The sequence below is a fragment of the Geospiza fortis genome, unplaced genomic scaffold (genome assembly GCF_000277835.1).
Source record: "Geospiza fortis unplaced genomic scaffold, GeoFor_1.0 scaffold878, whole genome shotgun sequence".
Classification (NCBI taxonomy): domain Eukaryota; kingdom Metazoa; phylum Chordata; class Aves; order Passeriformes; family Thraupidae; genus Geospiza; species Geospiza fortis.
Window position 1 is genome coordinate 267,847 of NW_005054471.1, and position 24,697 is coordinate 292,543.

The 24,697-nt window shown below is 40.7% G+C and overlaps 1 protein-coding gene across 5 annotated transcripts in view; it reads right to left on the reverse strand.

Annotated features, from left to right (window-relative positions):
• The window catches only part of UNC13B (unc-13 homolog B), a 180,911-nt gene that overhangs the window by 77,438 nt on the left and 78,776 nt on the right, over positions 1–24,697 (reverse strand). For 3 of the 5 annotated variants that reach the window (XM_031062858.1, XM_031062855.1, XM_031062857.1), the window contains exons 10-14: positions 8,033–8,079; positions 3,666–3,744; positions 2,895–2,900; positions 1,874–1,948; positions 1,018–1,237 (exon numbers count right to left, since the gene is read on the reverse strand). In XM_031062858.1, the coding sequence (XP_030918718.1) occupies positions 1,018–1,237; positions 1,874–1,948; positions 2,895–2,900; positions 3,666–3,744; positions 8,033–8,079 (427 nt within the window). The remainder of the gene's footprint in view (positions 1–1,017; positions 1,238–1,873; positions 1,949–2,894; positions 2,901–3,665; positions 3,745–8,032; positions 8,080–24,697) is intronic. The other 2 variants (XM_031062859.1, XM_031062856.1) reach the window with 1 other exon arrangement.

Genomic DNA, 24,697 nt, shown 5'->3' on the forward strand with positions numbered 1-24,697 from the left:
AGCCACACCTTCCTACTCAACATTTAACACACATGGAAGAAATTTCTATTCTATTTAGACTGAGGTATTTTGCTCTCAAGCAGGAATATAAATTTGAGACTGAATTAAGAGATGGTATTTCAAGCAAATAAGAAAAACTGGACCAAGGCAGATGACTAAATGAATACTTTTTTCTCTTTTTCTTCCCCCCCTTTAAACAAATTCCTTTTAAACTTCTCCATTGTTTGTGTAAGGTGTCATTTTTTTCTGCAAAGTTACAGAGTTCCTTGAAGAGATGACTTGTTTTTTACTTAGTTTTTTACACCAACAAAATAATCAGAAATGCCAGTAGGAAGAATAAATACTGCCCTTATACTCAAACAACACCTTTGTGTCTGACTCACCATCTCTGTTAACTCAGCCCTAAGTCTCTAAAGTGGTTCAGCCAAGCAGGCCTACTGTTGAAAAGACAAAACACCTTCCCAGGCTGCTGTTGGTACAGATAATCCAAGCTAAGTCCAGGAACTCTACACTTCAAGCATGAGCCCAGTGCTGCTCTAAAAAGCTTAAAAGAGGGGCACGGACTGATGGTTGGAACAAGCAACCTGACTGCAATACCAGGCCAGGGGGGAGAGAACAAATGTCAGAATTTTCAGCCTCATACCCTCTTCATCCAATCCATACTTCAATGCAGGATATGCTAGCAAATACACAACCTGAGCTGACACAAACAGAGCACACAAAACAAAAAACCAAACCAGCCATCAAAAAACCAACCAAAACCAATGAACAGATGTGAAAGAGTAAAGAATTGAACCTTCTTTAAAAGGACATCAAGCACAGTGCTGCAGAATATTTCTGCATCAGTGGAGCTTCTGTGCCTCAAGGAGGTAGGTTTAGCCCAATGGCACCTTTTCAGAAAACACACAGTCACTTCAATCACTGCAGCTTCACTGATCCCTGAGATAGCAGCAGTACATTTAGGAAGGCTCTGGCAACAATTTCTGGAGCAGCCACACTCCACTGAACTCTACTCACTCTGCAGGCAGTCAGCATTGAGCAGGTCTTGGCACTTCTCGTGGCACTTGACCCCACACTCCCCACAGCGCATTCCCTGCCGCGCGATGCCCCACAGCAGCCCCTCACACTCGTAGCAGTAGGTAGGAGTTGTGGCTGTCCACACTTCAAAGTTGTGTGGGGTTGTACAAGAGATGGGGTAAATTAAGGCTTGCAAGGTCTTCTTATAGACATGAGATTTCTGAAAGGCAAGAGCACATGTAAACCAATATCCGGGAAGGTGACTGAGCTATTTTTGCTGGTTAACACAAGGGTTTTATAGGAAAAGGCATGACCAGTGCTATAAAGCTACACATTTGAGGTGGACAAATGAATGACACTTTTACATGCAGTGTCAGAGGACACCCCTCACCTTCCAAAATTTCTCCCCAGGCGTTAAAAAAACTGGAAGACAACAATTAATGTTTGTGGATGGGAAATACCTTGAATAAAGCAAGTTTCACACTGTCCCTTATGGTACATAGCACAGCAGGAAATGGTAAGATTACTGAGATCAAAAACTGTTTGACAGCACCATCAAGGCAGATGATGCCTCTTGTGGTGTCCTATGCAGGACCAGGAGTTGAACTCAATGATCCTGATGGGTCCACCTTTCCAACTCAGCATATTCTATGATTCTGTGTTTCTACATTTTTCAGAATTATATTGATACATTAAATATTACTTTTATGTGTTTAGTTTCTTTGACCAAATGATATAGGAAGCTTTGCATCTATATTTCCAGACATAGGTGAAGCTGGCTCTGAATCTCAGAGAGCCAAATCCCTTTAATTTGCTTAGTCAGAATTAAGAAAAGTCAAGTAACCCTCCCACTTACCAGCTCTTCATCTTTGAGAGATGTTCTAGTAGCCATTGCTGAGGTAATTCCGGCTTTTCGGGACTGAACCAGTGACTAGGGAAGAAGAAAGTTTGTTATTCACCACCAACATTTACAAGTGCAATGGCATTACATGCCCAGAGATGTGAGCAAGGGGACTCTGTCATGCCAGACACCAAACCAGCAATCTACTGCATTTGAGTTGGTTCCTTAAATGCCTGCTCACATCTCAGAGGAGTCAAATGTATACTCTGAAAGGTCTCCCAACTTGTTTCCATCTGTCCATTATCAGTCTCACTCTAGTAAATTTCTATTTGTTTCTCTGAAAGAATTGCCAATGAAACCTCGGTTCCCATCTCCACTTTTACTTTCTGGTAGCAACAGTAGCCCTTCTGCCGTCTGAGGTCACTACAACAGACTCACTTTTGTGTATCTAACTTCATTCATATCCAAAGGGAGATTATTTCACCATCTTTACAAAACATACAACACCCCAAAATGTGACAGTAAAGAGGTTGCAAGTAACAAGGATAAAAGAAAGGGGAGTGAGTTGGGAGCAGAGGTTTGAATGTGACAGTGTATCACATTCATCAGCCATCACTGAACACAATGAACTGCATTTTCCCCTCGGAATACTGCCTTTCACGTCATGCCAGCACTGCTTTGCAGCTGTGGACAGCACAGGGCACTGTCTTTGCAGCACCTCACAGTGGCATACAAGGGATTTCTACAGCCTCTCCAGTAACATGAAGGCAGAGAAGGATACTTAAAGATAGCAGCATTTGCTTTGAAATCATTCAACTCTATCAGTTTTGTACCACTTATGTTCTGCTTTATGTTGTTTCAAGAGAAACTGAAAAAGTTCATTCCAACAGTGATGGAGCAGGACAGAGTACTGGATACGCATTCACTGCAATAAGGTAGGCTCAAACAAAAAGCAAAGAAGTAGAGGGGGAAATAACATAAAGTAAGGGTTTTTTTTCTGGTAAAGACTTGATGGATAGTCTTCACCTCCACTTACCATGGCCTGTGAACAGAGAGAATGAATGCATTCAAGGGAAGTAACACAAGTTAATGCCATTATTGCAACGATTTAAGACACAAGCAGTTAGCTAGACACATGCCAAGCTGCCCATGTGTAAGCTGGCAGACAAAATTGTATGCATCTTTTCACATGAATTACAGGATATAGAAACTTTGGTCTTTCAGCTGTTACAGCATTTCTTTCAAGTATGAAATCGCTACGTGTACTGAATACAACCAACAGAAAACCATTTGTCCTGCAGAAGCCTTATCATACAAGCATATGAAACTTGTCCTCATTACTCACTTGGTTCACATGCTTCCTAAGTGCAGAAGTCTACTGGCAATATTGCAAATAGCTTTTAAAATCCAACCACATATGCTCGTTTATCTATCCTCTAAAATTCCAGCCTTCTGGTAAGCTGCCAAACCTCACACGGATGTTATAACTTTCCCTAAGGTATGTGATTTTTAGGAAAACCTTTTAAAATTCTGCAGGCCTAAAAATAATAAAATATTTTGTGTAAAATAGAAAGGATAAAAACATGAAAAATACCCTAATTCTGTGAAATTAATGAAATTGTCTACAAAACCATAGCTCATTCTCACTGAGATTTTTCAAGCAGTACTCCTAACCCTTTAGTATAAGAATTAATTTCATAAAATGCTTGAGCTTCTTGAAGTGACAATGAATGTGCCCATATATCAAGAAAGTAAAGCCAGTTGTGCAAATGCTGTGTGGCAGAAGAGAAACAAACAAATCTCTTACCAGATCACTGACAAGTGGAATTGGCTTTTTTTTGCGCAGATCAGGCATGCTATCAATGCCATAGAGACCACCTGCAGGCCTGGAAATTCAGGAGGAAAAAACCAAAAAAACTAATTAATTCAGGATTGGGAGGGGTGAAGAGGAGGATGCTTTACTGGAGCAAGAAAAACAGCCAGAAGATTATACTTAAGAAAGTGTAAAGTTAATGCTAAAAACGATTAAGTTTTTATCTTCTTCACATGCAACAATCCAGACATTCCTGCCTGGTGCTGGTGGTTAGGAGGGACCACAACAAAGAGGATCAGCCCCCAGGCAGGATGCTGCCATCTTCTGATTGTAGTCTAGAATTAACACTTAATACTGGCCCCTGAGGACCATATAATTGTTAGGAAAAAACTGACATCAGAGGAGAAAATATATTATTTTTGTTTCTATAAAAGAGATCATTTGTGGTGCTCAGCATTTCAAGCCATGCAGATGTGTACACACAAGAGATAGCATTTGCTGGCAGAAGTGACAATGAAGCAAAAGGGTGATTACTCCAGCAACAGTCACAGCCTGATGAAATAAAACACTCTGACCTACTTCCCCTTCCCAATGAGACCAGCCTGGATAATTATACCTGGATCCTACCACTTACTGGTAACACCACATGGATGTACCCCTGTACGTGAAGATGGTCTCTTAATCCAGCTTAAAGGCCTCCAGTAAATGCATCCCTCTCTAAGGACTTTAGATAATGCTTTTTCCTAAAGCTGGAAACTGAGCACAGACCTCTCTGCCGTAGCTTCCTCCCCACAATGAACACTCAGCCCAGCAGGCAAAATCCACAGGACCTCTCAGTGTCTCTCTCACCCTCCCCATCTCCACTCTGGCCTCAGGCCTCGCTAACATTAAGAATATGGCTTCTGAGGTCTTCCTGATTACAGAGACTGCAAGAGAACCCTCTGTCTCTCCATCTTTAGCCACTTCTCTCCACTCCCTGCCACTCTGGCTTACATGTTTCGGTATTTGTGTGATAAACTGGCTGGCAATTTCAGCCTGGTTATTTTGTTGATGTGGTACAACATACCCAGTCAGAATGCTCTGCAGGAAAATTACAGGAAAAAGGAGTGTGGGACAAACTGTTCATACAGCCATAAAAACTACCTTTCCAAATAATCTAGGAAATCAAACTGCCACTACAAATTCACACATGCCGTGAAAATTGTGAGGTTGATAAATGACAAGAGGCAACCTGCAGCCATTAGAGTGCAGGGCCTACTCAAGCCCCCTTAAATACAGCGAAAACCACCAAACAACAAAACATCCAGCGTGACCAAACATATGCTACAGCTTGAGAATGGACAAGGATGTCACAACACAGCCTAGCATGAGCCTGTGACAAAGAGGAAAGAGGTCCATTATTAGAGAAACATGTGACAGAATTGTAATAGTATAATTGACTTTTTTGATGGGGCGTAGGAGGGTGACGCGTCCAAGCCATGGCTGAGCTGACAGCTGCTGCTGGCTGAACAAGCCTGGTGGGAAGGTGAGCAGTCACGTGTAACTGCAAGAGCCGTGTCAGCTCCTCAGTTTTCCAACAGTGCAGGTTTCCAACACTGGAAATCCTCACAGCAAGACCATGCTGTGTTTTTTTACTAGAGGCTATCATCATTTCCAATAGAGAATTCCAGAAAAACTTTTTGACCAAGTCATACTGCAAAAATCCCTTCTCACTTATTACAGAAAAATCTCACCCACATAAAGAAGTAAGAAATATGTTTACATTGCCACATGTGTCTGCTGCCCTTATGCTACAAAACCTTTCTGATACTGATGATACTGTTCTGAGGCAAAATAGGTGTCATGGCAGACTACTCAGATGATGCAGAGAATCCCGGGATTACTTGAACCACAACACAGCTTATTGATAAGCTTTGCATCAAGGACTTGTGTAAATCCCTGGAATTATGAAAGCATATATAAAATTGAAAGGGAGAGTATATAACCTGAAAAGATTCAACAAAATGATCACAAGTAAAACTCCAGAGTTAATGCTCCTGGCTAACAGCTTTTTCCTAATCGATTTCAATTTTTTTTCTAATTTAATTGAAAGGAAACTGTGATACTCTGACATTTCCCATGAAAGAAGAGGAACATTAAAATTGCATGCTTTATAAATTCAAGATGAGCCTATATAAATTATTGTGCTTGAGAAACATGTCTAGTTACAACTTGGTTTGTTGCAAAATATTTTTGATAGATTGAAGTTTATGACAGAAACAGTGGCAAGCCAGGATGACAAATGTATTTGAAAGGTGCTTGTATTTGTCACTGAAGAGAGGTATACTAGTACACATATAGTTACACACTCAGATGACCTGCTTTTGGCTTGTTAATATTAATAAAAAAATTCAACAACAATTCCTAATTTTCAAAAGTGTTGTGCTTTTAGCTACCTCAGTCCTTTTATTCAAGCACAACTGCTACCTCACTTAATAACAGAAGAATTGACAGTGCCTCAAATGTGCACAGTGCAGTTTTATATGTAATAGGATAACTCTCCTCTGCAGAGGATGTAATATTTATAGCATTATAGAGAGCTGTATTGAGGAGTGAATAGCATTTCTGTATGAGAAGATAATTTGCACTAATAAATAAAAGATACAGATATGAGATACTACACTCAGAGACTGATCCACAATACCAATTGTACATTTTCTTTTGAAGTGATATCTCCAAAGCCAGTGATTACAGACAGGGAGCTCCTGCTGCATTATACTATAAATGAAAATTGCTTGAAGCATGTATTCATCTTTTAATACAAGTTGTATCACACAGAGGTTTCCATTAAATCTTGACAATCTAAGCAAGCTAAGGTGGTTTGCAATAACAGAGGATGCCTACTTCCTTCAAAGGACACCACAACTGTAATCTTCCCATTGAAAGAACAACTCCAAACAAAAATAATTTAATATACTTTGAGGCTAATAAGCCAAAATGTGGCCAAGGGTTGAATTAAAGGTTTACCTCCCACAACCACGTTCTCTGGGAATCTCTTGCATGGGATGAGTGAGTATGACAAACTTTTGTCAAAACTACATGAGCCAGACTGGTTAGCTGTATCTTGCACAGAAAAGAAAAAAATTACAGACTAGAGCAAACAATGCCTCGAATTGACAACAGATGTTTAAATAATTCAGGACTTGTAGGTGTATCTACCTTTCAGGCTAGGAAATAATTTGATGTGCATGAACCAATAAACTGAGTACACCGTCTCCTTGTTAAAGCAGGAGAAGGTGCTCTTTATAGTTACAATAAATCACTGCCTCCTGCTCCTGCAAATTGCCAATTCTCCAGCAGCCCACTCACTCAGTCCCAGGTTCCTTGGGAAAAGCAGAGGGTTGCTAGGCAGCTCCAGGCATCTGCAGGTGACGATTTGTGGGAATACCAACACCACAGAACAATGACTCCGAAAGGAGAAAGCCATATAATGAAGCCTCCAATTTAACTTTATGTTTTATTAGGGAAGCTTCCTTCAGTAGTATGAGAATTAACTTAAGCAAGCCAACATCTGGCTGAGATTTCAGGGCGAATCTTGCTGCTGCTGACTGACAGCTCCTAATGGGTGCCCCACCATCAAACCAAATCACCCTGACCATGTACCAGGTACATAACCTGTAAAATGTGTCACTGTCTTTTTCCTGCCAGAGGATCCCAGAGAGAGGATCCCATGCTAGCACCTATTACCACAGAGTGTCACACTGCAATTACAAACAGAATTTGTCTGTTTCATTTGCTGCAAGCAGTGTGCTGTGGAGAGAATGCACGACCTGATCACTCTCATCTGTGCAAAACAGGCATGATGAGCAATGCTTTAAAAATACAGACTGCAATAATTTCTAGAGTTAGTGCAGTTTTAACTACTACAATGAATCGCTGCAAATATGGAAGACTCCCCCAAACCTACCATCTTCTTTTAAGAGCAGAAGACAAAGCATTCCTTCAGAGCTACTCTTCCCCCTCTGCTGCCACCAATGAATGATCCAGGAGAAAGGATTTCATGGGGACCACTCTGAGGTGCTCAGCAGCAATTATTTAATACTGCTGCCATAAGCACTTGCCACCAACACATTATAGATTATACATTGCAGCTATAGCCTTGCTCTTAACCACAGGTCTCTGTGGAAGAGCTGCATCTCCCACCTCCACTGCATTAGAAGAGACTGACATACAGCAGCAGCCTGGCCTCCAGTGAGGCTTGGCCACTTGATTATTTTATTAAAAACATCATGAATACTATTTTTACTTAGACTGAACTGCAGACTTCTAAAGTACACTCTGATTATAAATACAGGGATAAAAGGTCTCAAAATACCACTTACCCTCCTTTGAGCCAGGGTGGTTTTGATGGATCAGCCTCATCTTGGCCCTGAAGTGGGAGAAGGGAAAAAAAAAAAGCAAAACCATGAAATTAGTTTCCAGAAACATTTGCATTGTATTCTGCAGAAAGGGTAACAGACCACACTGCATGCAGGCAAATGCATACAGAAACTCGTTCAAGCCCCTCCAATGACCAAGATGTCAGGGTAAGTCATACAGACACAGACAGACTATGCAATTTCATTGAACAGCGAGGACTAGAACCTGAAGAGCCTGTTCAGTGCAACTCCACACTCAAAAGGCAGTCTTGAAGACAAACATTTTCTTTTTTTTCCAACTCCAACAAGCTATTGTAGAGCTCCTGTTACTACAGGTCACCACTTAACATGAATGTGGTCACAATGAAGATGTTATAAATTAAAAGCCCTTCTATGAAATGCACAAATGACAGTTTAACATGAACCTCTCTATGAACACTTGTGAGCTTTGCTCGTGCCCAAATGCAAAGACTCTTTAGTCTCCCAAGCAGAGAGGTCCCATTACAGCTTCACTCATTTATTTAAAAGTATTTCGCTTCTAACAGACATGAAACAAGGGCCACCACCTGCAGGTCAACTGGGATTCCACAGCGTGATGGAAAACACCACAGACTGCAAATGCGGGGATCCATATTTATGAATTCAAACCATGTTTTCATGTTCACATTAAGACTACATTCATAGAGTGTTTCTCTGCGGATCTTGAGTGGACTAATTAGAAGTGATAAGTATTTGAACACTTGCAATGTACCTGGAAGAAACAATAGGTTCTGGATAAGGAGAAAATAGCTATCCATAACTAGAAACCTCTTTGTTTCAGTTCACAGGTCATATGTTCTCCTGCACTCCCTGAAAGAAATGCTGCTTTCACAAAGGACTAAGCAGGTCATGATGCTAATAGCTAAAACTCCAACCCCAGATAACGACATCTACCACGAGGAAAAGGAGGCTGCAACTTGCATACAGTGAAAAAGAAAGCATTTCCAGCCATGGAACTCACAACCTGAGAGTCAACAAAGTAAGAAGCTTGAGTCAGGAAATAGGATCCAACTCTATGCAAGATAAAGGAGCACAGCCCCAGAAGAAAGTTTTTTTATTTTCCTTTTCTTTTTCTAACCTATGCTCTGTGTGAGTTGTGCAACCCCACACTGTTCACAGGTGACAAAGACTCCCAAGAAGAGCTGAAATAACCAAGGAAAGAAGTTATCTTTGAGGTAACAACTTGAACAGAAGCAAATGTCCAAACCTTGTATTTTTGAGTCCTACAAATTAGGGAATTTGCAGATTTAAAGACTACCTATTAGTAATGTTTATTCTTATGTATTTAAACAGACTGAACAGTACAATGTTATCCATAACGGAATGGGCATGATCAGAGCAGGAAGGGGCCCAGATCCACAGTCCAGTACCATGCACGTTTCCTCACAGCTGCAGCAGCACACCAGGCTCCACCAAGCTTTGCTACCAAAACTCCTCAGCCTGAAATCTGCATTTTCTCCAGAGGGATCTGAACCAACTGATGGTCAAGAGAGATTTCATGAAGTAAATGCAACCAGATCCTTCTGAGCACACAGGGGAGGACAGCTCTACCTTTGCATCTGAATACTTGGAAGAGCTGTGGTTAGAAAGCAACACTAAAATGGACCAAGGTTTCATACTGAACCGAGCTTGACACCACTGGCTCAGCTGTGCTGAATGACAGAGAATGACAAACACAAACGTGGCAACATTGATGGCAGAAGTCAGTAATAACAAGGTTTTCAATCATTTCACGTGATAATGAAATACTGATATTTCAGACATTAACAGACCACAAAACAGTGTGCTCACTGCAGACTGGAGACTACAAGAGCATCAAGAATCTGGGAATAAGGGGGAAGGAAAGATATAGGGAAAGTTGTTGCCTAGTTAAGCAATTTCCTACAGGCAACCACAGGTCAACAGAGAACATCCAGGAATGTGGACGTGGGGAAGGCAGAAAGTATGATCAGGAAACAAACCTACATCATGTCCCAGCTTTGTGATGTGCAAGTAAAACTTGCCAGGAATTCCAGATCATTTAAAGAAATGAGCAAAAATATAATTTTTTTTTACCAGGTCTTTCAGACGTGTGAATAAAAACAAAAAGCAGAGCTTCTCTCGTGTCAAGACTGAAAATCATCTGGGCATAATAGCACAAAACAAAAGAAAAAGCTTTCAGTAAGCGGCAATATTGATGCAGGGCCAAAGCAGGTGATGGCTGTGTGAAAGCAGGAGTTATCACCTGCTGAAAGCAAAGTAAAGAGCTAATTTGTTCCAGGCAGCCTTCTCCCTGAGAAAATGCCAAGAGAACCAGCACCTGACATCCATCAAACGAGGGCTGATGCCTTGAGACTGTAGAAGAGCCAGTGCAGTACTCACAGTTAAAGTGTGTATGTGTGGAGGAAGGAAATGTGATCCAAATTAGTGTAGGACCATTAACGGCTTCAAAAGCTTGAAAGGGTTCTGAGCAAACATGAAGGAAAGAATTAAGATGGAGGCTTCTGAAAAACAGGTTTTGTTTCACAAAGCAATTATTTTTCTCTAACTATAAAATGAATGATGAACTGAATTTTCATTTCAAAAAAACCCTTTTGATACAGTGCCATGTGACGTTAATAAAGACCGGATAAGCTGAGGAGGTGGAATGAGCTTTCAGGTGGATAAACAAGTAACTGTAACTGAGCCAGTCATGGACAACGCAATAAGGAAGCTAGTGGGAGTAAGTAGGATCTCCTGATAAAATCTGGAAGTGACAAACCCAGGAGAATTATTGACACTGAACTCATAAGTCCAGTAGAAAGAACTGATGGCAGTAAATACTTCAACAATGGAGGATCAAACATGAAAAAATGGCAAGGTCAAAGCCCCAAAGGCTGCCATGAATTTGACTGATAAAAAAGTGCTCCTCAGTGGATAAAAGCATGAAACAATGGATTTGAGTTCTAGTCATCACACTGACCATAAGCCCCTATGATACAGCTGCCAGGCAGGAACAGAACATAATTCATAGAGTAAGTCCAATGAAATGTCTCCACAGAAGTAAAAGCATAAATACCTTTGTACTACGTTGGCAAGATTCCTTCAGAAAAGCATATGAAATCTTTTTATTCTGCATCAAAGTAAAAAATAATCACAAAGGAAAATGGCAAAAGCAGTTGGAGTATGTAAACACAATCCTATAAGGAGAAGAACAAAACATCTTGCTTACTCTAGCAAAAAGAACCTATTCCTGTGCTTGTTCAACAGGCAGGTGAATAGGAGAACTACAGCTAAAAAGAGGACGAAAATTCAAAGGTGTGTCATGACAACAGCTCTGTAGAAGCCTTTCAAAAGGACAAGCCAACACCAAACCATAACACTTCTACAGAATGACATTTGGAGGTTTATTTTAAAGGAAATGGCATAATATCACACAGTGGCAGTCACCAAGAAGTCCTCTGCAGTCCCTTCTTGCACTGACAAAGTGCAAGAGTAGTCAAAGAACCAGAGGCTGTATTAGCTACACGTGCTGTCATGAGGGTTTAAGACATCTCCATCAATGCCAGCTGAACAAAGTAATCCACAGTTTCCACCCCTCTTGGGGATAAGAACTCTTCACATATTCCTCCTAATTTAAAGAAAGCAAACACTAGTATTGTCTCTCCAGATGGATTTGCTGCAGGTGGTGAGTTTCCAACTCTCCAAAGGCAGCACTCATGCCAGGACACAGAAGGGCTCCAGCAGCTGCCCTGGGACTTGTCACCAGCCACGAGTCTCTTCAAGTTCAGCCCACAGCAGCAGCCTGAGCTGGTCAGAGCCTGGGCAAGCAGCAGAACAACAGGCAGGTGAGAAGAGCACTGCAACACCTGTGAGTGTTTTTAACACTGTCTTTCCCAAGGACAAATGGGAAGGCAAAGGGAAAGCGGACACATTTAACACCCTGTCATCCATCCACATGCTGCAAGTCACAGAAAGTGTTTTGCTGGCTCATGGCCTTCTCTGCACAGCTCTGTCACTTGATCTTTCCTTGAAAGCAGCCACATCCGACTGAATCTGAAATTTAATTTTTTTTTAACCTCCAGTAAGCACATATAAGAGCACTGAAAAAATGGAGAAACAAACATGTAAATAAAACAGGCCATGACATCCTTATTTGAGTTTTAAAAAAATTTTGATGCTGGTGGATGACATTTTTATACCTACTATCCAACAAATACTTTAAAATGGGGAAGTGCTTGTCACCCCTAGTACTGCAGTATATTCATCCACAGTAAAGCTGTATAGTATACCACAAACAACTGCTGAAAGGTCTCCTCCAAGTAATTAAAGTCTCTTATCAACAAAAAACCAGTAAGAAAAACTATGTCAGTGACAGAGCAGCATAAATTGAAGGCCCTGGATTAAACAAGGCAACAGACATGGTTACTTAAGGCAAAATATTCAGTCACAGGGAAGTCAATGTTTGGTGAAGCCTAAAGGAAACAACAGGAGTTTTGCTTACTAAGGAAAAGCGGCAGCTGGGCTTACAAGTAACTTGAGAAGTTATTTAACAAAGCTGCAATTCTAAAATTTTGCAAATTCTCTCATGCACAAAAAGATACTTTAATGGACAAAACAAACAATCATACACTTCTGTAGAAGCGAAGTCCATAAAATGGACAGAGGGGTAAAAAATAAATAAAATAAATCACAAAGTCTGGAGCATCATAAGGGAAAGAAAGAAAATCCACAGATATGTTAGCCTTTTATATAAATCTAGTTCTCCACATAAAAGGCTTCATAACAATGTAATTTTCCATCACATCTAAGTACTGTGTCTAGCACATTATCCTCTTAAAATATAAATCAGATGTAAAACATGTAAAGCTGCTTTATGCTGCTTTATTTAAACAGATAAAAAAATCAATAATGACATCTTATTTGTTTTGAAAATCATCCTAGCTTGTTTTCAAATACCATGTTTTATTATTAAACCTCAAAACCCTCAGTTAGATATAGGTTAATCTGAATTAGGCTAAAACAAGGAGCAACTGACTAAATTAAACTTCTCGTCATGCCTAATTAGTGCATTTCTTCATTGGCATTAACAGAGTCGGACTGAACTAAATCTTCCCAATTAAGTCAGTCATGTGGTTCAATGTCTTCATTCACTCAAGTATGCTGCATTTTACATGGAATCCAAAGCTTCAACAAGTCAAGGGATTATTTTAAATTCATTCTGTATTCTGCAATAGCATCCATTTATTAAGGGCTGAAGAGCCCCAAAGGAAGCTCCTTCCAACTGATGTATCATCCAGTACCACCTTTCTAGCTGCCAGATGAACAGTTTAAAGGAGGTTTACAGTGGTTTTGCCCTGAAGTCAAAAGGGGACTGTATTTAACACCAATATTTGACACCAGGTATCTCTGCATTCCTGAAAAAGTATTAATTGACAGATATTTACCAGTAAGAAGGAAACAAAACTGCTGATATATGAGCTAATAAAGCTTAGAAACGCAAGTTCATCGGACTCAAGGGATAACATCTGCATAGAGGCCCAAAAATCCGTGCAAGGTTCAGCTTCTCCTGGAAGCCAGTTTTGCCTTATTTATACAGCTACAGGAGAGGGGGAAGCACAGCAGGCACTGAATACACACAGCACAGAGTCATGAAAATAAAAGAGCTGAGATTCCAAAAGCCAGTAATTTCTCTATGTAAGATACAGTTGCTAACACAATTGTTGACAAAGCACACAGCAGTCAACAAAACAATTCTGCAGATCTTCCTAGGAGGAAAGAGTTACCTGTTGCCCACAGGATAATGGGCAGAGGTAACCAGTCCATGACTAGAAAGACAACAACTGTATGTATTAAGGAGAAGGTTCTGCCTTTCCCATGGGGCACAGGACCCTGGCTCAAGGCAAAGTGACCACCTAAAAAGGCACAGGACTTGTAGCAGACGTCTTTCAGCAGCCAGGTTTGATTAATCTCACTACTACGGCCCAGACATATTTTTGACTTTAATTGATGAAAGTGGACAAGCCAGACAGAGATGAAATGAAATAATATAACTGAAGAAAAATGAGGAAATACTTGGTTTAAACAAGGTCCATAAAGAGGAAGACTGGAAAAGACAAGATGAACAACTTGTCCTCTACTAACGTGGTGCCTGTGCACATTACACACACCCCACGGAGCACCAAAGGGAGGAGATCACTCCAAGCATTCATGTTTTCCTCTTTGTACAAGGTCATAGGCACTGAACAGACTCTTTACTCATGCACAGTGTTAACAATGCCTCAGACAATCACGACATGCTAAACTCAATCTCAGCGCCTCAGCAGGAGCAATTGGCTACAGGAAGAGGAGACACACACACAGGGGTTTCAGAAAGAGATGCTGTTTACAAGGGACAACATGTACAACCTGGAGCTCTCCTCTACCTCCTTCTGCAAAGAAAGAAAGAAAAAAAAACACAAGAAGGAGAGGAACAAAAGTTAGTAGACCAGATTTCTGCCATTAGTTCTGTACAGTGATTTTTATAGAAACTGGGGTAAAGGTTTGCCTCAAGTTGATAACACATTCATGCAGCAGAGTTTTCCCATGTGCTTCCTGGGACATGCACCAGACAATTAATCTCTCACAGACAACCTCAAGTTAAACTCATCAAATTTTATCCATAACTTCACATGCATTAAAATATATGTTTTTGAGAGCTCTTTCTAGAGTTCCTGTTTCATTAAATGAAAAATTTTAAGTAATCTTAACACAGAATTGGAGCTGTCATTTATCATACAGGAAAAAATGGATCTGGATCTATTATAGGGAGGAACAAATTTGTTTCCCTCTCCCACAGACTGCATCCACTGCCTGCATCCTTGCATCTGAAACATCCCCCTTGCTCCCTTCCTCACTCCCTGTATATTTTGCCCAGTACAAGGAAACTGGCAGCTCCCACGGAACACATTTTGTTTTTGCAAATATCATAATGCAGAGAGATATCTTCTGAGTTTATACATCTAGGCAATTTTCCTCTGATCAAAAAAAAAAAAAAAATCCTGAAGCCTCCTACACGAAATCTCATGTTTATGGATAGGCAATTTCAAGGCTAGTAAAGTTACATGAGAGTCATACTCAAAACTTCCGGTACAGACATGATATTTTTTAAGTCTTCCAATCAGATAATTCTCTATCTGCACAGAAGAATCCTATTACTCATTTGTGTATGAAAGATGGTGGGGAAGGAATATCTTCATGGCAACAGAAGACACTCAAATTGGTTTAAAAGCAAAAATAGTTTTTGAAGTTACTGTCTATAAGGGTGTAATTACAGACATGCAATCACTAAGACAGGAAAATAGAGAAGCTATTTTAACTCAATTGCTAAGGAGAAATCAAATTACTTTAGAAAACAAAGTGCTGGATTGTAGCTAAAATAAAAATTCTGTTTTCCACCTTAAGACATGCCTGCATGGATGCTCACTAGGACAGAAAGCCTCTGGACCACCCTGCAGGCTTCACCTTTGGAGCTAAAGGAGGTGAAATCACAAGCAGCAGGATACTGCAACCACCGGTGTGGCACAAGAGCTGTTTTGGCAGTCTGCTCTGCACAGACCAGCTGACCTGGAGAAACTGAGGAAATCTGTGGTCTCTTCCAGACTCAGATGAGAATGTGTTTTGTTTGGCATGGACCCTTCTGACTGTTCTCTAAAGTAACCCTGCCTGTCCTGTTTAATTAAGCAAAACCTTTTCACCTAGACAGACACAATTCCACATTAAGTCCTTTGGTTTTGTCCTTCTTTTTACACAATCACCCGAAGCCCTTCCAACTCATGCCAAATCTCTCCTGACTTGGTCCCTGGGGTCGTTTCAGTGTGTCTCGGGAAGATCCAGGCATCCCTCATTCCTGGGTTTTTAATTCCTTTGCATTTGAACTCTACTCCTTCCTGGCCTCTCCTGTGGAGTCTTGAAGCACAGAAGATGCGGGAGACCTGGACTTGTGTCTCCTCTCAGGTCTGCTGTGGCTCTCAGTCACGTTGAGCAGGGAAACCCTGCTTTTAGGCCCTGGCTGGAAAACACTGAGGACAGATGGAGTCTCTGGCAAAGCAACAGCTCAACAGTAGCAAGCTACCAGTGAGCATATGCAAACTACATATTTTTCAAAAGCGTATTCACTCCGCTCATTTGGGGTTGATTTTCCACAGAAAATTCCTTGACACAGGCTAGCACTGCCAAATTTTAAGACCTCAGGGCACTAGAAGCCTCTCAAATGTAGGTCAAACTTATTTTTATACAAATACAAACCAACACATTTTGCATTAGACTAATTTTTGGATAATTAAAAAAAAACACACAAAAAAACATTTTGGCTTAAAATCCATAATCATCTTTGATTTCTGAGGCCCATCAATTTAAGGCAGTTAGGGACAGTTTCAGGCCAAATGTAAAATTTGGCAAAGCTCTGAGTAACTGCAGACACAGATTTAAAATCTTGTGTCTTACTACAGCACGTGCACTCACAGCTTCATCAATGGTGACTAACTCGGCTAAACCCTGATCACAGAATTCTTTCACAATTTCACTTTTGAGCAGTCACCTTAAATATCATAAAACCTCTAGCATTTCAGTGCTTTACTTTAAACAAATTCAAACTATCATCTTCTTCACTTGCACTTTTTATCTTTTTTTTTTCAAATTCAAGCTTTAAAAGCTTCCTCAGATTTTCAGGGAATATTTTATTTTTTTTCTTTTGACTTCCAATTAAACACAACAATTATTTATATGCATCTGCCAAGTTCCAAGTTCTTTCAGTAATTTGCATCTGTGTTCAACTATAAATAATTTAAACCTTTATGCCAGTGCATCATCTCTGATTCACCAAAACATGCATATTTACCAACACCTTCAAACTTATCTTCCATTCCTTTGCTGTAGGCTGTTGCCAACCACATTTAAGAAAATACCTTGAACTGAACTTCTGAGCAAATGTGAGGTTTAGGTTCAGAACCAAAAAACAGCTGCAGAACTGGGTTTTCAGTGGACCTTATCTGGGAACTGAAAAGGCTATTAACAGCAAATTACATTTTTAAAGTAAGACAGAAACACTCATCTACAGCTGGGGAAAAAAGCAAACCAACAACATTTCGCTGCATTCCAGGTATGATGCTTTTTTGAAAGGAAGAAAATAAAAGCCTGGCTCAAACTTGAGTACATAGAAACAGGACATAGAACTGCAGTTTCTGTTTCTTGAAAAATGCATGCCAAAACAACACTGTTTCAGAGAGTCACAGAATCACAGAATGTTTTGTGTTGGAAGGGACCTTAAAGATCAAGTAGTGGTTTTTTCCCCAAGGTCCTTCTTTTCTTATCCTCCATACACTTTTTCCCACTATCTTTGAGTCCTTCTGTCTCTCAGAGTACATTTCCTACATTGTGACTTCATCACACACTGATTTTTATAGCTTCAATTGACAAATCTACTATAGATCTATCCTTATGGGAGTGGCACACAAGTACCACCAATTTTTTGTCACATCACTGGATGATGTTCAAGAGAACTGAACCAGACAAGAAATCTTCATCCTGGAGCCAGATCTAAGGTACAAAGTGCAGCTCTGTTCCTCCTTCTCAATTGTTTTGGCTACTTCTTGCCTTGTGAACATGCCTGTGCTGCTCAAACTCTGCTGAGATGAGCAGCCTCCTTTCACATTCAGAAACAGGCTATTTCAGTACTTCTGCTGTACTGTGGCACATGCTAATCCAAACCACTGCCTGTTCTCTCAGGTTCTAAAATTAGGACATATGTCCAGGACTTGAGCATCACACAAACATTACCCAAAAAAAAAAGTATCTGTGCTAAGCCCACTAACAAATCCCATCGTTTCCCTCATTAAAAACGTACTGTTTGAGCCAACTCTATACTAAAGACCTTGCATAAATCAATAAAGCAGAGAGCTGATTACCAGCTTTATGATCTGCATAACTGAGAGGATGACTGGTACAGAAATCAAGTATGTGTTGACAGATTGTTTCTTCACAGTGAAAGCAGAGTCACTGGAAAAGCACTTGGCGTTAGATGACTCCTTCAGCAGCGAGGAGAGCCCCCTGATCATTCTGACCAGCTTCCATGATTAAAAGAAGAGTGAACTCAGTATTTGATACAAGGAAGTTCACAACAAGATTTCATGTTCACATGAAGATTTCAAGATGTAGTTAAAATAACTTCCACTCCTGAAACAAAGCCTCTTTCCTTAACTGTGTAGTGACTCACAGGGATCACACTGAGAAAGCCTTCTCACTGCCTGGAGAGGAAGGGGGAAGATGGACCTACACTTCAACTTTAGGTTCTGTTTTACCAAATCAAGGCTGTCAAAACATGTCCCATCAAAAGATGCCAGTCAGCTCTATCTCCCACAGACTCAGGAAATGAGTTTAGCAACACTGCTCCACCACTGCATCAGCTCACATCTGCTTTGGTCACACATTTCAAAATCTGTGCTGGAAATAAGGGATATAGTTCCCCAGAAACAAATATTATCCATTTCATAGACAAGTTATGGGAACAATATCAAAATACAAGTTTAAACATTCCAGTTTTAAAATTATTATTAGTAGTAGTATTTATTATTTTAAAGGTCTCTACTAGGATAATATCTAGAAGTGATTAAACACTGAGAACTCCCACTTTGTGACAGAGTCACTTGAAGTCTAGATCCACTCAACTCTCAAAACTGCAAATCTGGCTACTTATAGCTCAAATGCACACTTTGTTATCACATGTCTTAGCTATTATATTTAACAAGAAACCAAGTCACGAATTATGACGAAAAACCTCAACACCTGCTATTTGGAAGAAGCAGTGCAAATCTTCCTCTCTCAAAGAAAAAAAAGAAAAAAAAAGTCGAAGCTTGCTAACTGGCATTTCAGCATGTTACACAGTAAATTTTAGGGGGTTTTGTCAGTACTGTTGTACAGCACACGTACTTGTCTTTGTAACTATTTGCTCACAACTTTTAATAAACTCACAAAATGTTCAGAGTTCACCCACAGAATGAAGTGTTGGCCGTTGGCTGCACAAATACCAGATTTTGACATCTCCTTAAAAACATTTTTTCATTTTACCTGAATTTGTCTCCTCAGCAGAAATCCAGTTTCCCTCCTGTGCTAATTCTTTTAAGAGTCTCCTACGCATTTGTCTCTTTTCCCTCAGCACATTTTTGAAATTGTTGATGCATTTGTTCAGGTAGATGGTCTCTGCGCACACCTTGTCAAGGCTCATGGGCCTGCACTCCTTTCCTGGCTCAGGTAGACAGTCCCCATCTTCTCCAAGTTCCTCAGGAGGTAACTGCTGCCTAGCAGGGATTTCACAGACAGATGATGGCAGCACACTGGAAACAGGAGGCTCATATGAAACAGAGGAAAGACTGGAAGGAGCAAATTGCATCTGAGCAGACACTTCACTGTTGACATTTGCATTTGCCTGGCTCTCAGAGGACTGACTAGGAGGGGTTTCTGCAAAGTAGTCAGAGCTGCCACCCATACCTGAACTGGTCAGCATAAGCGTGTTGTCATCATCCATCTGTAAGCCACTATCATTTTCCAAAAGAATTTCAGAATCACTTGTCTCCAGTTTATGGAACACCACTTGCAGAGCAGACCTGAAGTGGTGAATAGCTTTCCCAAGCTTATTCGTGTAAAACTTCATATCTACAAGATCAATGTTGTCCCGGGAGTGGTCAAGGAAATACTGGGAATTTTCCAGCACATCCCTAAAGACCTGATCAGTTGGATCTTGATCATTCAGGTCCATTTGGATCATATCTTTCAAGCTATCACTACTGTCAGCCATTTCATCTGTTGTATGATCATAGCTAATGGTTGTCACCCCACTAGAAACATCTTCTCTTTGAACATCACCTTTCTCTGCACTGGTAAATTTGCAAGAGTTATCATAGTCTGTTTCAATTTCTTCTGTGGTTATCCCCTCATCTTTTTCTAGAAGAGAAGAAGAATTCTCAGTGATGCTTTTAGTGTCAAGCCTCTGCTCACTACCATTACTTGAAGCACATATCTGGCTTGCGTGGCCCGAAGAGTCAGATGAGCAGCAGTGATTCCCATCACCTGATTTAGGTGAATTGGTCACCTGTGGAGGTTCAGCAAGGTCCCTGTCATCTGAAGTCTGCTCACTGCAGCTTACTGTTTGTGCTTCCTTTCCAGCTTCAAGTATCAAGGTGTCTTTCTTGGTCAAGGCTGACTTCTGCTCAGAATCGAGTCTCTCTCCTGCACACTCTGCTGTCCTAATTGTGCTTTTATACTTAACCTGGCATGAGTCAGTCTGAAGGTGCCCAACTGCATCAGTTCTCTGAGCTCCATCAGGATTCACAGAATTATGATTGTTTTTCTTCAAGCCAGACTGCGAAGAGACTGAGTCTGTTTTCTGGCCCCTCTGGCCATTCTGCCTCTTTTGCTCCTCGCTGGTAGCAACCCGGACCCCTGAGCTCTGCAGAAGGATAGACTTCTGTAAAATAAAGTCTCTCTGTTCACAACTCACAAGTTTCACAACTGCTGGTCTTGGCATTAATGGTTTGCCTGTACCAATATCTGACCTATAAGCATCTTTTATATACTTACTGCACTGAATACCATTGAAACAGTGATATTCAGACAATAGGCTGCAGATAAGATCTACTGTGTTTTCATCATCTTTCTCTGGGATGCCATAAAAATATAACACTGGTTCTTCCTTTTGTACATCCCTTCTTGGCTCTCGAGCATGCATACCCTGGGTTTTTCCACTGGAACCACCTTGCAGGCCTTCTATCTCACTCAAGACAGTGTCCACACAGCTGGAGACTTCATCCACAGAGCCTTTTATCAAGGTGAGGTGCTGACGGAGCTCTGCAATCTCTGTCTGGATTCGACTTATTCCCTGTAGTTCTTTAACAATGTAATCAACCACATCAGCTGAGCGGTCTCTTGACTGCCTTCTTCGACTCTTGTATGCAATGGTCTTTTCCTTGGGAAAGCACGCTTGCCTTTCAGCTGCATCCCTCCAGCTCATGGTAATGCTCAGGGACGAAAGGTCCTGCCCCTCAGACACTCTGCCCTTCATTTCAGAAGAGGTCTGCGTGATACCATCAGAACTTCCCTGCAAGTCCTTCTTGTTCTGCTGAACTGAACATGGTATTTTTACGTAGCCACCCCAGTTCAGTTCCACCTCACCAACACACACTTCACTCACTCCCTTGGAATCATGTCCTCCATCCTGATGAAAGTCCCCTCCAGCCATGGAAAACTCAGTGCTCGGAGAGCTCCTGTTGATTCCACAAACGAACATGTCTGACTCAATCTCCACTGGGGAGAGCTGGCAGCGATGTGCATGGTTTGAATTATCATCTACCTGGCCTTGGAGAAGCCTCTTCATTTTGTCCCGCAGAAACAAATGGAGTTTTTGCTTCCGGAATTGCTTCCTGCCCTGCAGTTTTACAACAGGTTTTCTGTGCAGAAGTGAAAATTCATTTTCTTGCTTTTTCAATCTACTTCTAGCAAACATCATCAGCTGCACCTGTGTTTCTCATAGTGCTACAAGCTGCACAAGCACACATCAATCACTTCTCATTGCACAACTTGCATCCAGTTTTTATTCTGTCATGAGGCAGCTACCGAAAGAGGGGAAAAAAACATTACGGTTTGGTTCAGATAGAAATATCCGAGGTAACTTAAGCAGAAGAATTTTAAAAAACCCCAAAACCTAAAACCAGCATACACATAAAATCAGACAGAAAGAGGATGAGCTATTTAAAGTGTACAGACATTGTCTTGGATTTGGCCACCTCCCCAGATCAGGTTCTTGTTGGAATAAGTGTTCCTCACTCCCTCTTCTATTCAAGAGAGCGGAAAAAAAAAAAAAAAAGGTCAAATTCAAAAAGCAATTCTGTGGTCGTTTTTCTACCAGGTTTGCAAATTAATCTCAAGCTTGAGCTCCTGGCAATTGCGCATTGTGTGATTTAATTACCCCCCAAATGCGGAGTTCTGACATTATAAATTCTATCCTTGCACATTTCCTCTCCTTTCAAGTTCACAGTCTTCATCCTTTCTTCAAACCAAAGCAGAAATCAAATTTAACTTGGCGCAGTACCAGCTAGCCCACAAGAATTGCACAAAATGATGTAAAGTGGCAAGAAGACTGGATGGCAGATTTTAGGAGTAAAACCTTTCTGCTATTTTAGTATTTTCATCTTAATATTTTGCTACGAAGCAGTAAAAAAAAATCCAGAAAATGAACCAAACAAAAAAAACCCTCAAAGCTTGCAAGCTCCCAAACTAACCTGCAGTTAAATATGCTACACTCAGCATATGCACAAACAGGCTGAGCTGACAGCATGAAGCTTCTGCATGTCACTTCTACTCCAGCTCTGGAGATTTTGCAGTTGATTATTTTTCCCAATTTAAATCCCCTCTGTAATAAGCAAAATAAAAACAAAAAAACCCCGCAATGCTAACTACTTTAAACTTCCATGTGCCTTTACTGCCTTACTTACTAAGCGACATACAACCAATTTTTCCTCCTAAGAGCAGGGCACACAAGAGACCCACACAGGATCCTCCCGGAGGCAAGGTGACTGGAGAACACAACTGTATTTCATGATTCAGTTTGGATTTGCTGCCTGAAGCACATATTCTTTCTCATATCCTTGTTTTATTTAAGACTTACGGTAACTTTCTTTCATTTTTATTGTTTCACTTTGTGGGCAGGAAGGGAGAGAGTGTTTTTTGATCTGGAGGAAGCAGCATTGCAAATACCAATCTCTATAATTAGAACTAAATTAATATGCTATAAAAGAGGTTGCATCTGTGCTTCAGGTTTAAGCTTCCTCATCAAGCATCTCAGCTGAACTTCCATGCCAAAGGCAATACCTGCCCTTTTGTAGGCTAAACAAATTCTCTGTGAGATTGATTATCAGCTTCTTTAAAGAAAGTTCTAATTTTCTAGAATTTTCAGGCCATTGGTCCAGAAAAATTAGTTGAGATTTTTGGTGGGTTGATTTTTTGTTTGTTTGTGGGGGGTTTTTTGTTTGTTTTTGGTGGGTTGGTTTTGGTTGGTTTGGGTTTTGGTTTGGGTTTTTTTGGTGTTTCTGTTTGTTTGGGGGTTTTTTGTTTTGGTTTTTTTTGTTTTGTTTTGTTTTGTTTTGTTTTTTTTGTTTTGTTTTATCTAACTATTTCCTCATAAAACAGGGTTGACATAAGAAACATCTCAGACTCTCTTCTTCCACCACTTACACAGTTTAGCCACTTTCACTTGAGTGGGTAACTAATATTTTAACATAAAAAAATCACTTCTGTACCAATCGTAAGAATTGAAGAGAGAAGAATTGCTTGGAGAATCTCCAAGAATTGCTTGGAAAGCAAGCAATTGGATTCAACAGCAGCCAAGAAAAAGAGCTCCACAGTTGTGGCTCCCTACATGTATTGCTTGAGGGTAGCACACAGAAATGCTAATTTCAAATATTATCCAGCATATTGAACTCCAAGTGCTAGGAGAAAAGCCTACATACGCTTGTGCAAGGCTTCCCTCTGAAAGCTCAGTCTTCATCATGTTTCCTTCTGCATGCAGCTTTCAAGGCACCAGAGAGGCATAATGATAACTTTAGTTTTAAAAAAAATCAATTGAAGACAGAGCTCGCTCTCACTTCCTTTGTCTGCTACAACACCCAAGAGCAACAGCATTTTACAGAAATCACCTTTTCCTTTTGTGGCATATGTATAGGTGTGTGTGTGTATATATATATATATATACACATACATATATATATATATACATACATATATATATGTGTGTGCGTGTGTGTATGTGTGTGTGTGTGCGGTGTGTACAGAGGAGTGTCTACTTCACTGGAGATTTTCAAAAGCACATCTTTGATTTCATCAAATACCAGCAGTACCTTTCCATCTTTCCCCAAGAAGGACAGAAACTCCTTCCTCCAAAGCCGGGAACAAGGCCAGAGCAGAACACGTGGACAGTAGCTTTGGCTCAGAGGGAAGCCTTTCTACCTCTCTCTACAGTGGGTGGAAACGAACGAAAATCACTGTTTACCACCAAAGATCAAATCACTGCCCACTGAGTGGAATGCCAAGAATCAAGTAATAGAATTGCCCTCTTTGTCTGTCTCCAGCAGGCTTCCTCTCTCCATTCCCCACCCCAAGCCCACGCTCAGACCTGAAGCTCTGAGCATTCACTCATTCTGTGGGCTGGTCCCAATGTGTCTCTGTACCTCCTGCCACATCCTCTCCTCCTCCTCTCCACCCAGGGCTGTGCGCATGCTCCTGTCCCCTTCCACACTCCAGACTAGGTGCTCTGCAACTTGTCTCATATAAAGATCCCTGATTTCTCTCGTGTTGTCTTGTGTGTTAGAGCCATGCTTTTTTGTAGCACAGACATGTGAAGCGACAATAAAAGTTAATGCAGGCTCACCCAGGAAAAAAACTTAATCTAGATGCAAATCCCTGCTGAAGCCTTTTGCTCTTCCAGAATCACTCCAGGAGTCACATTAACACATAACAAGAAATCAAGTCTTTTAGAAAATAATATTTGGATCCTGGTGTTCTGCCAGATGTTGCAAGCCTTCACTGACTACACACGGTTTGTTCTGA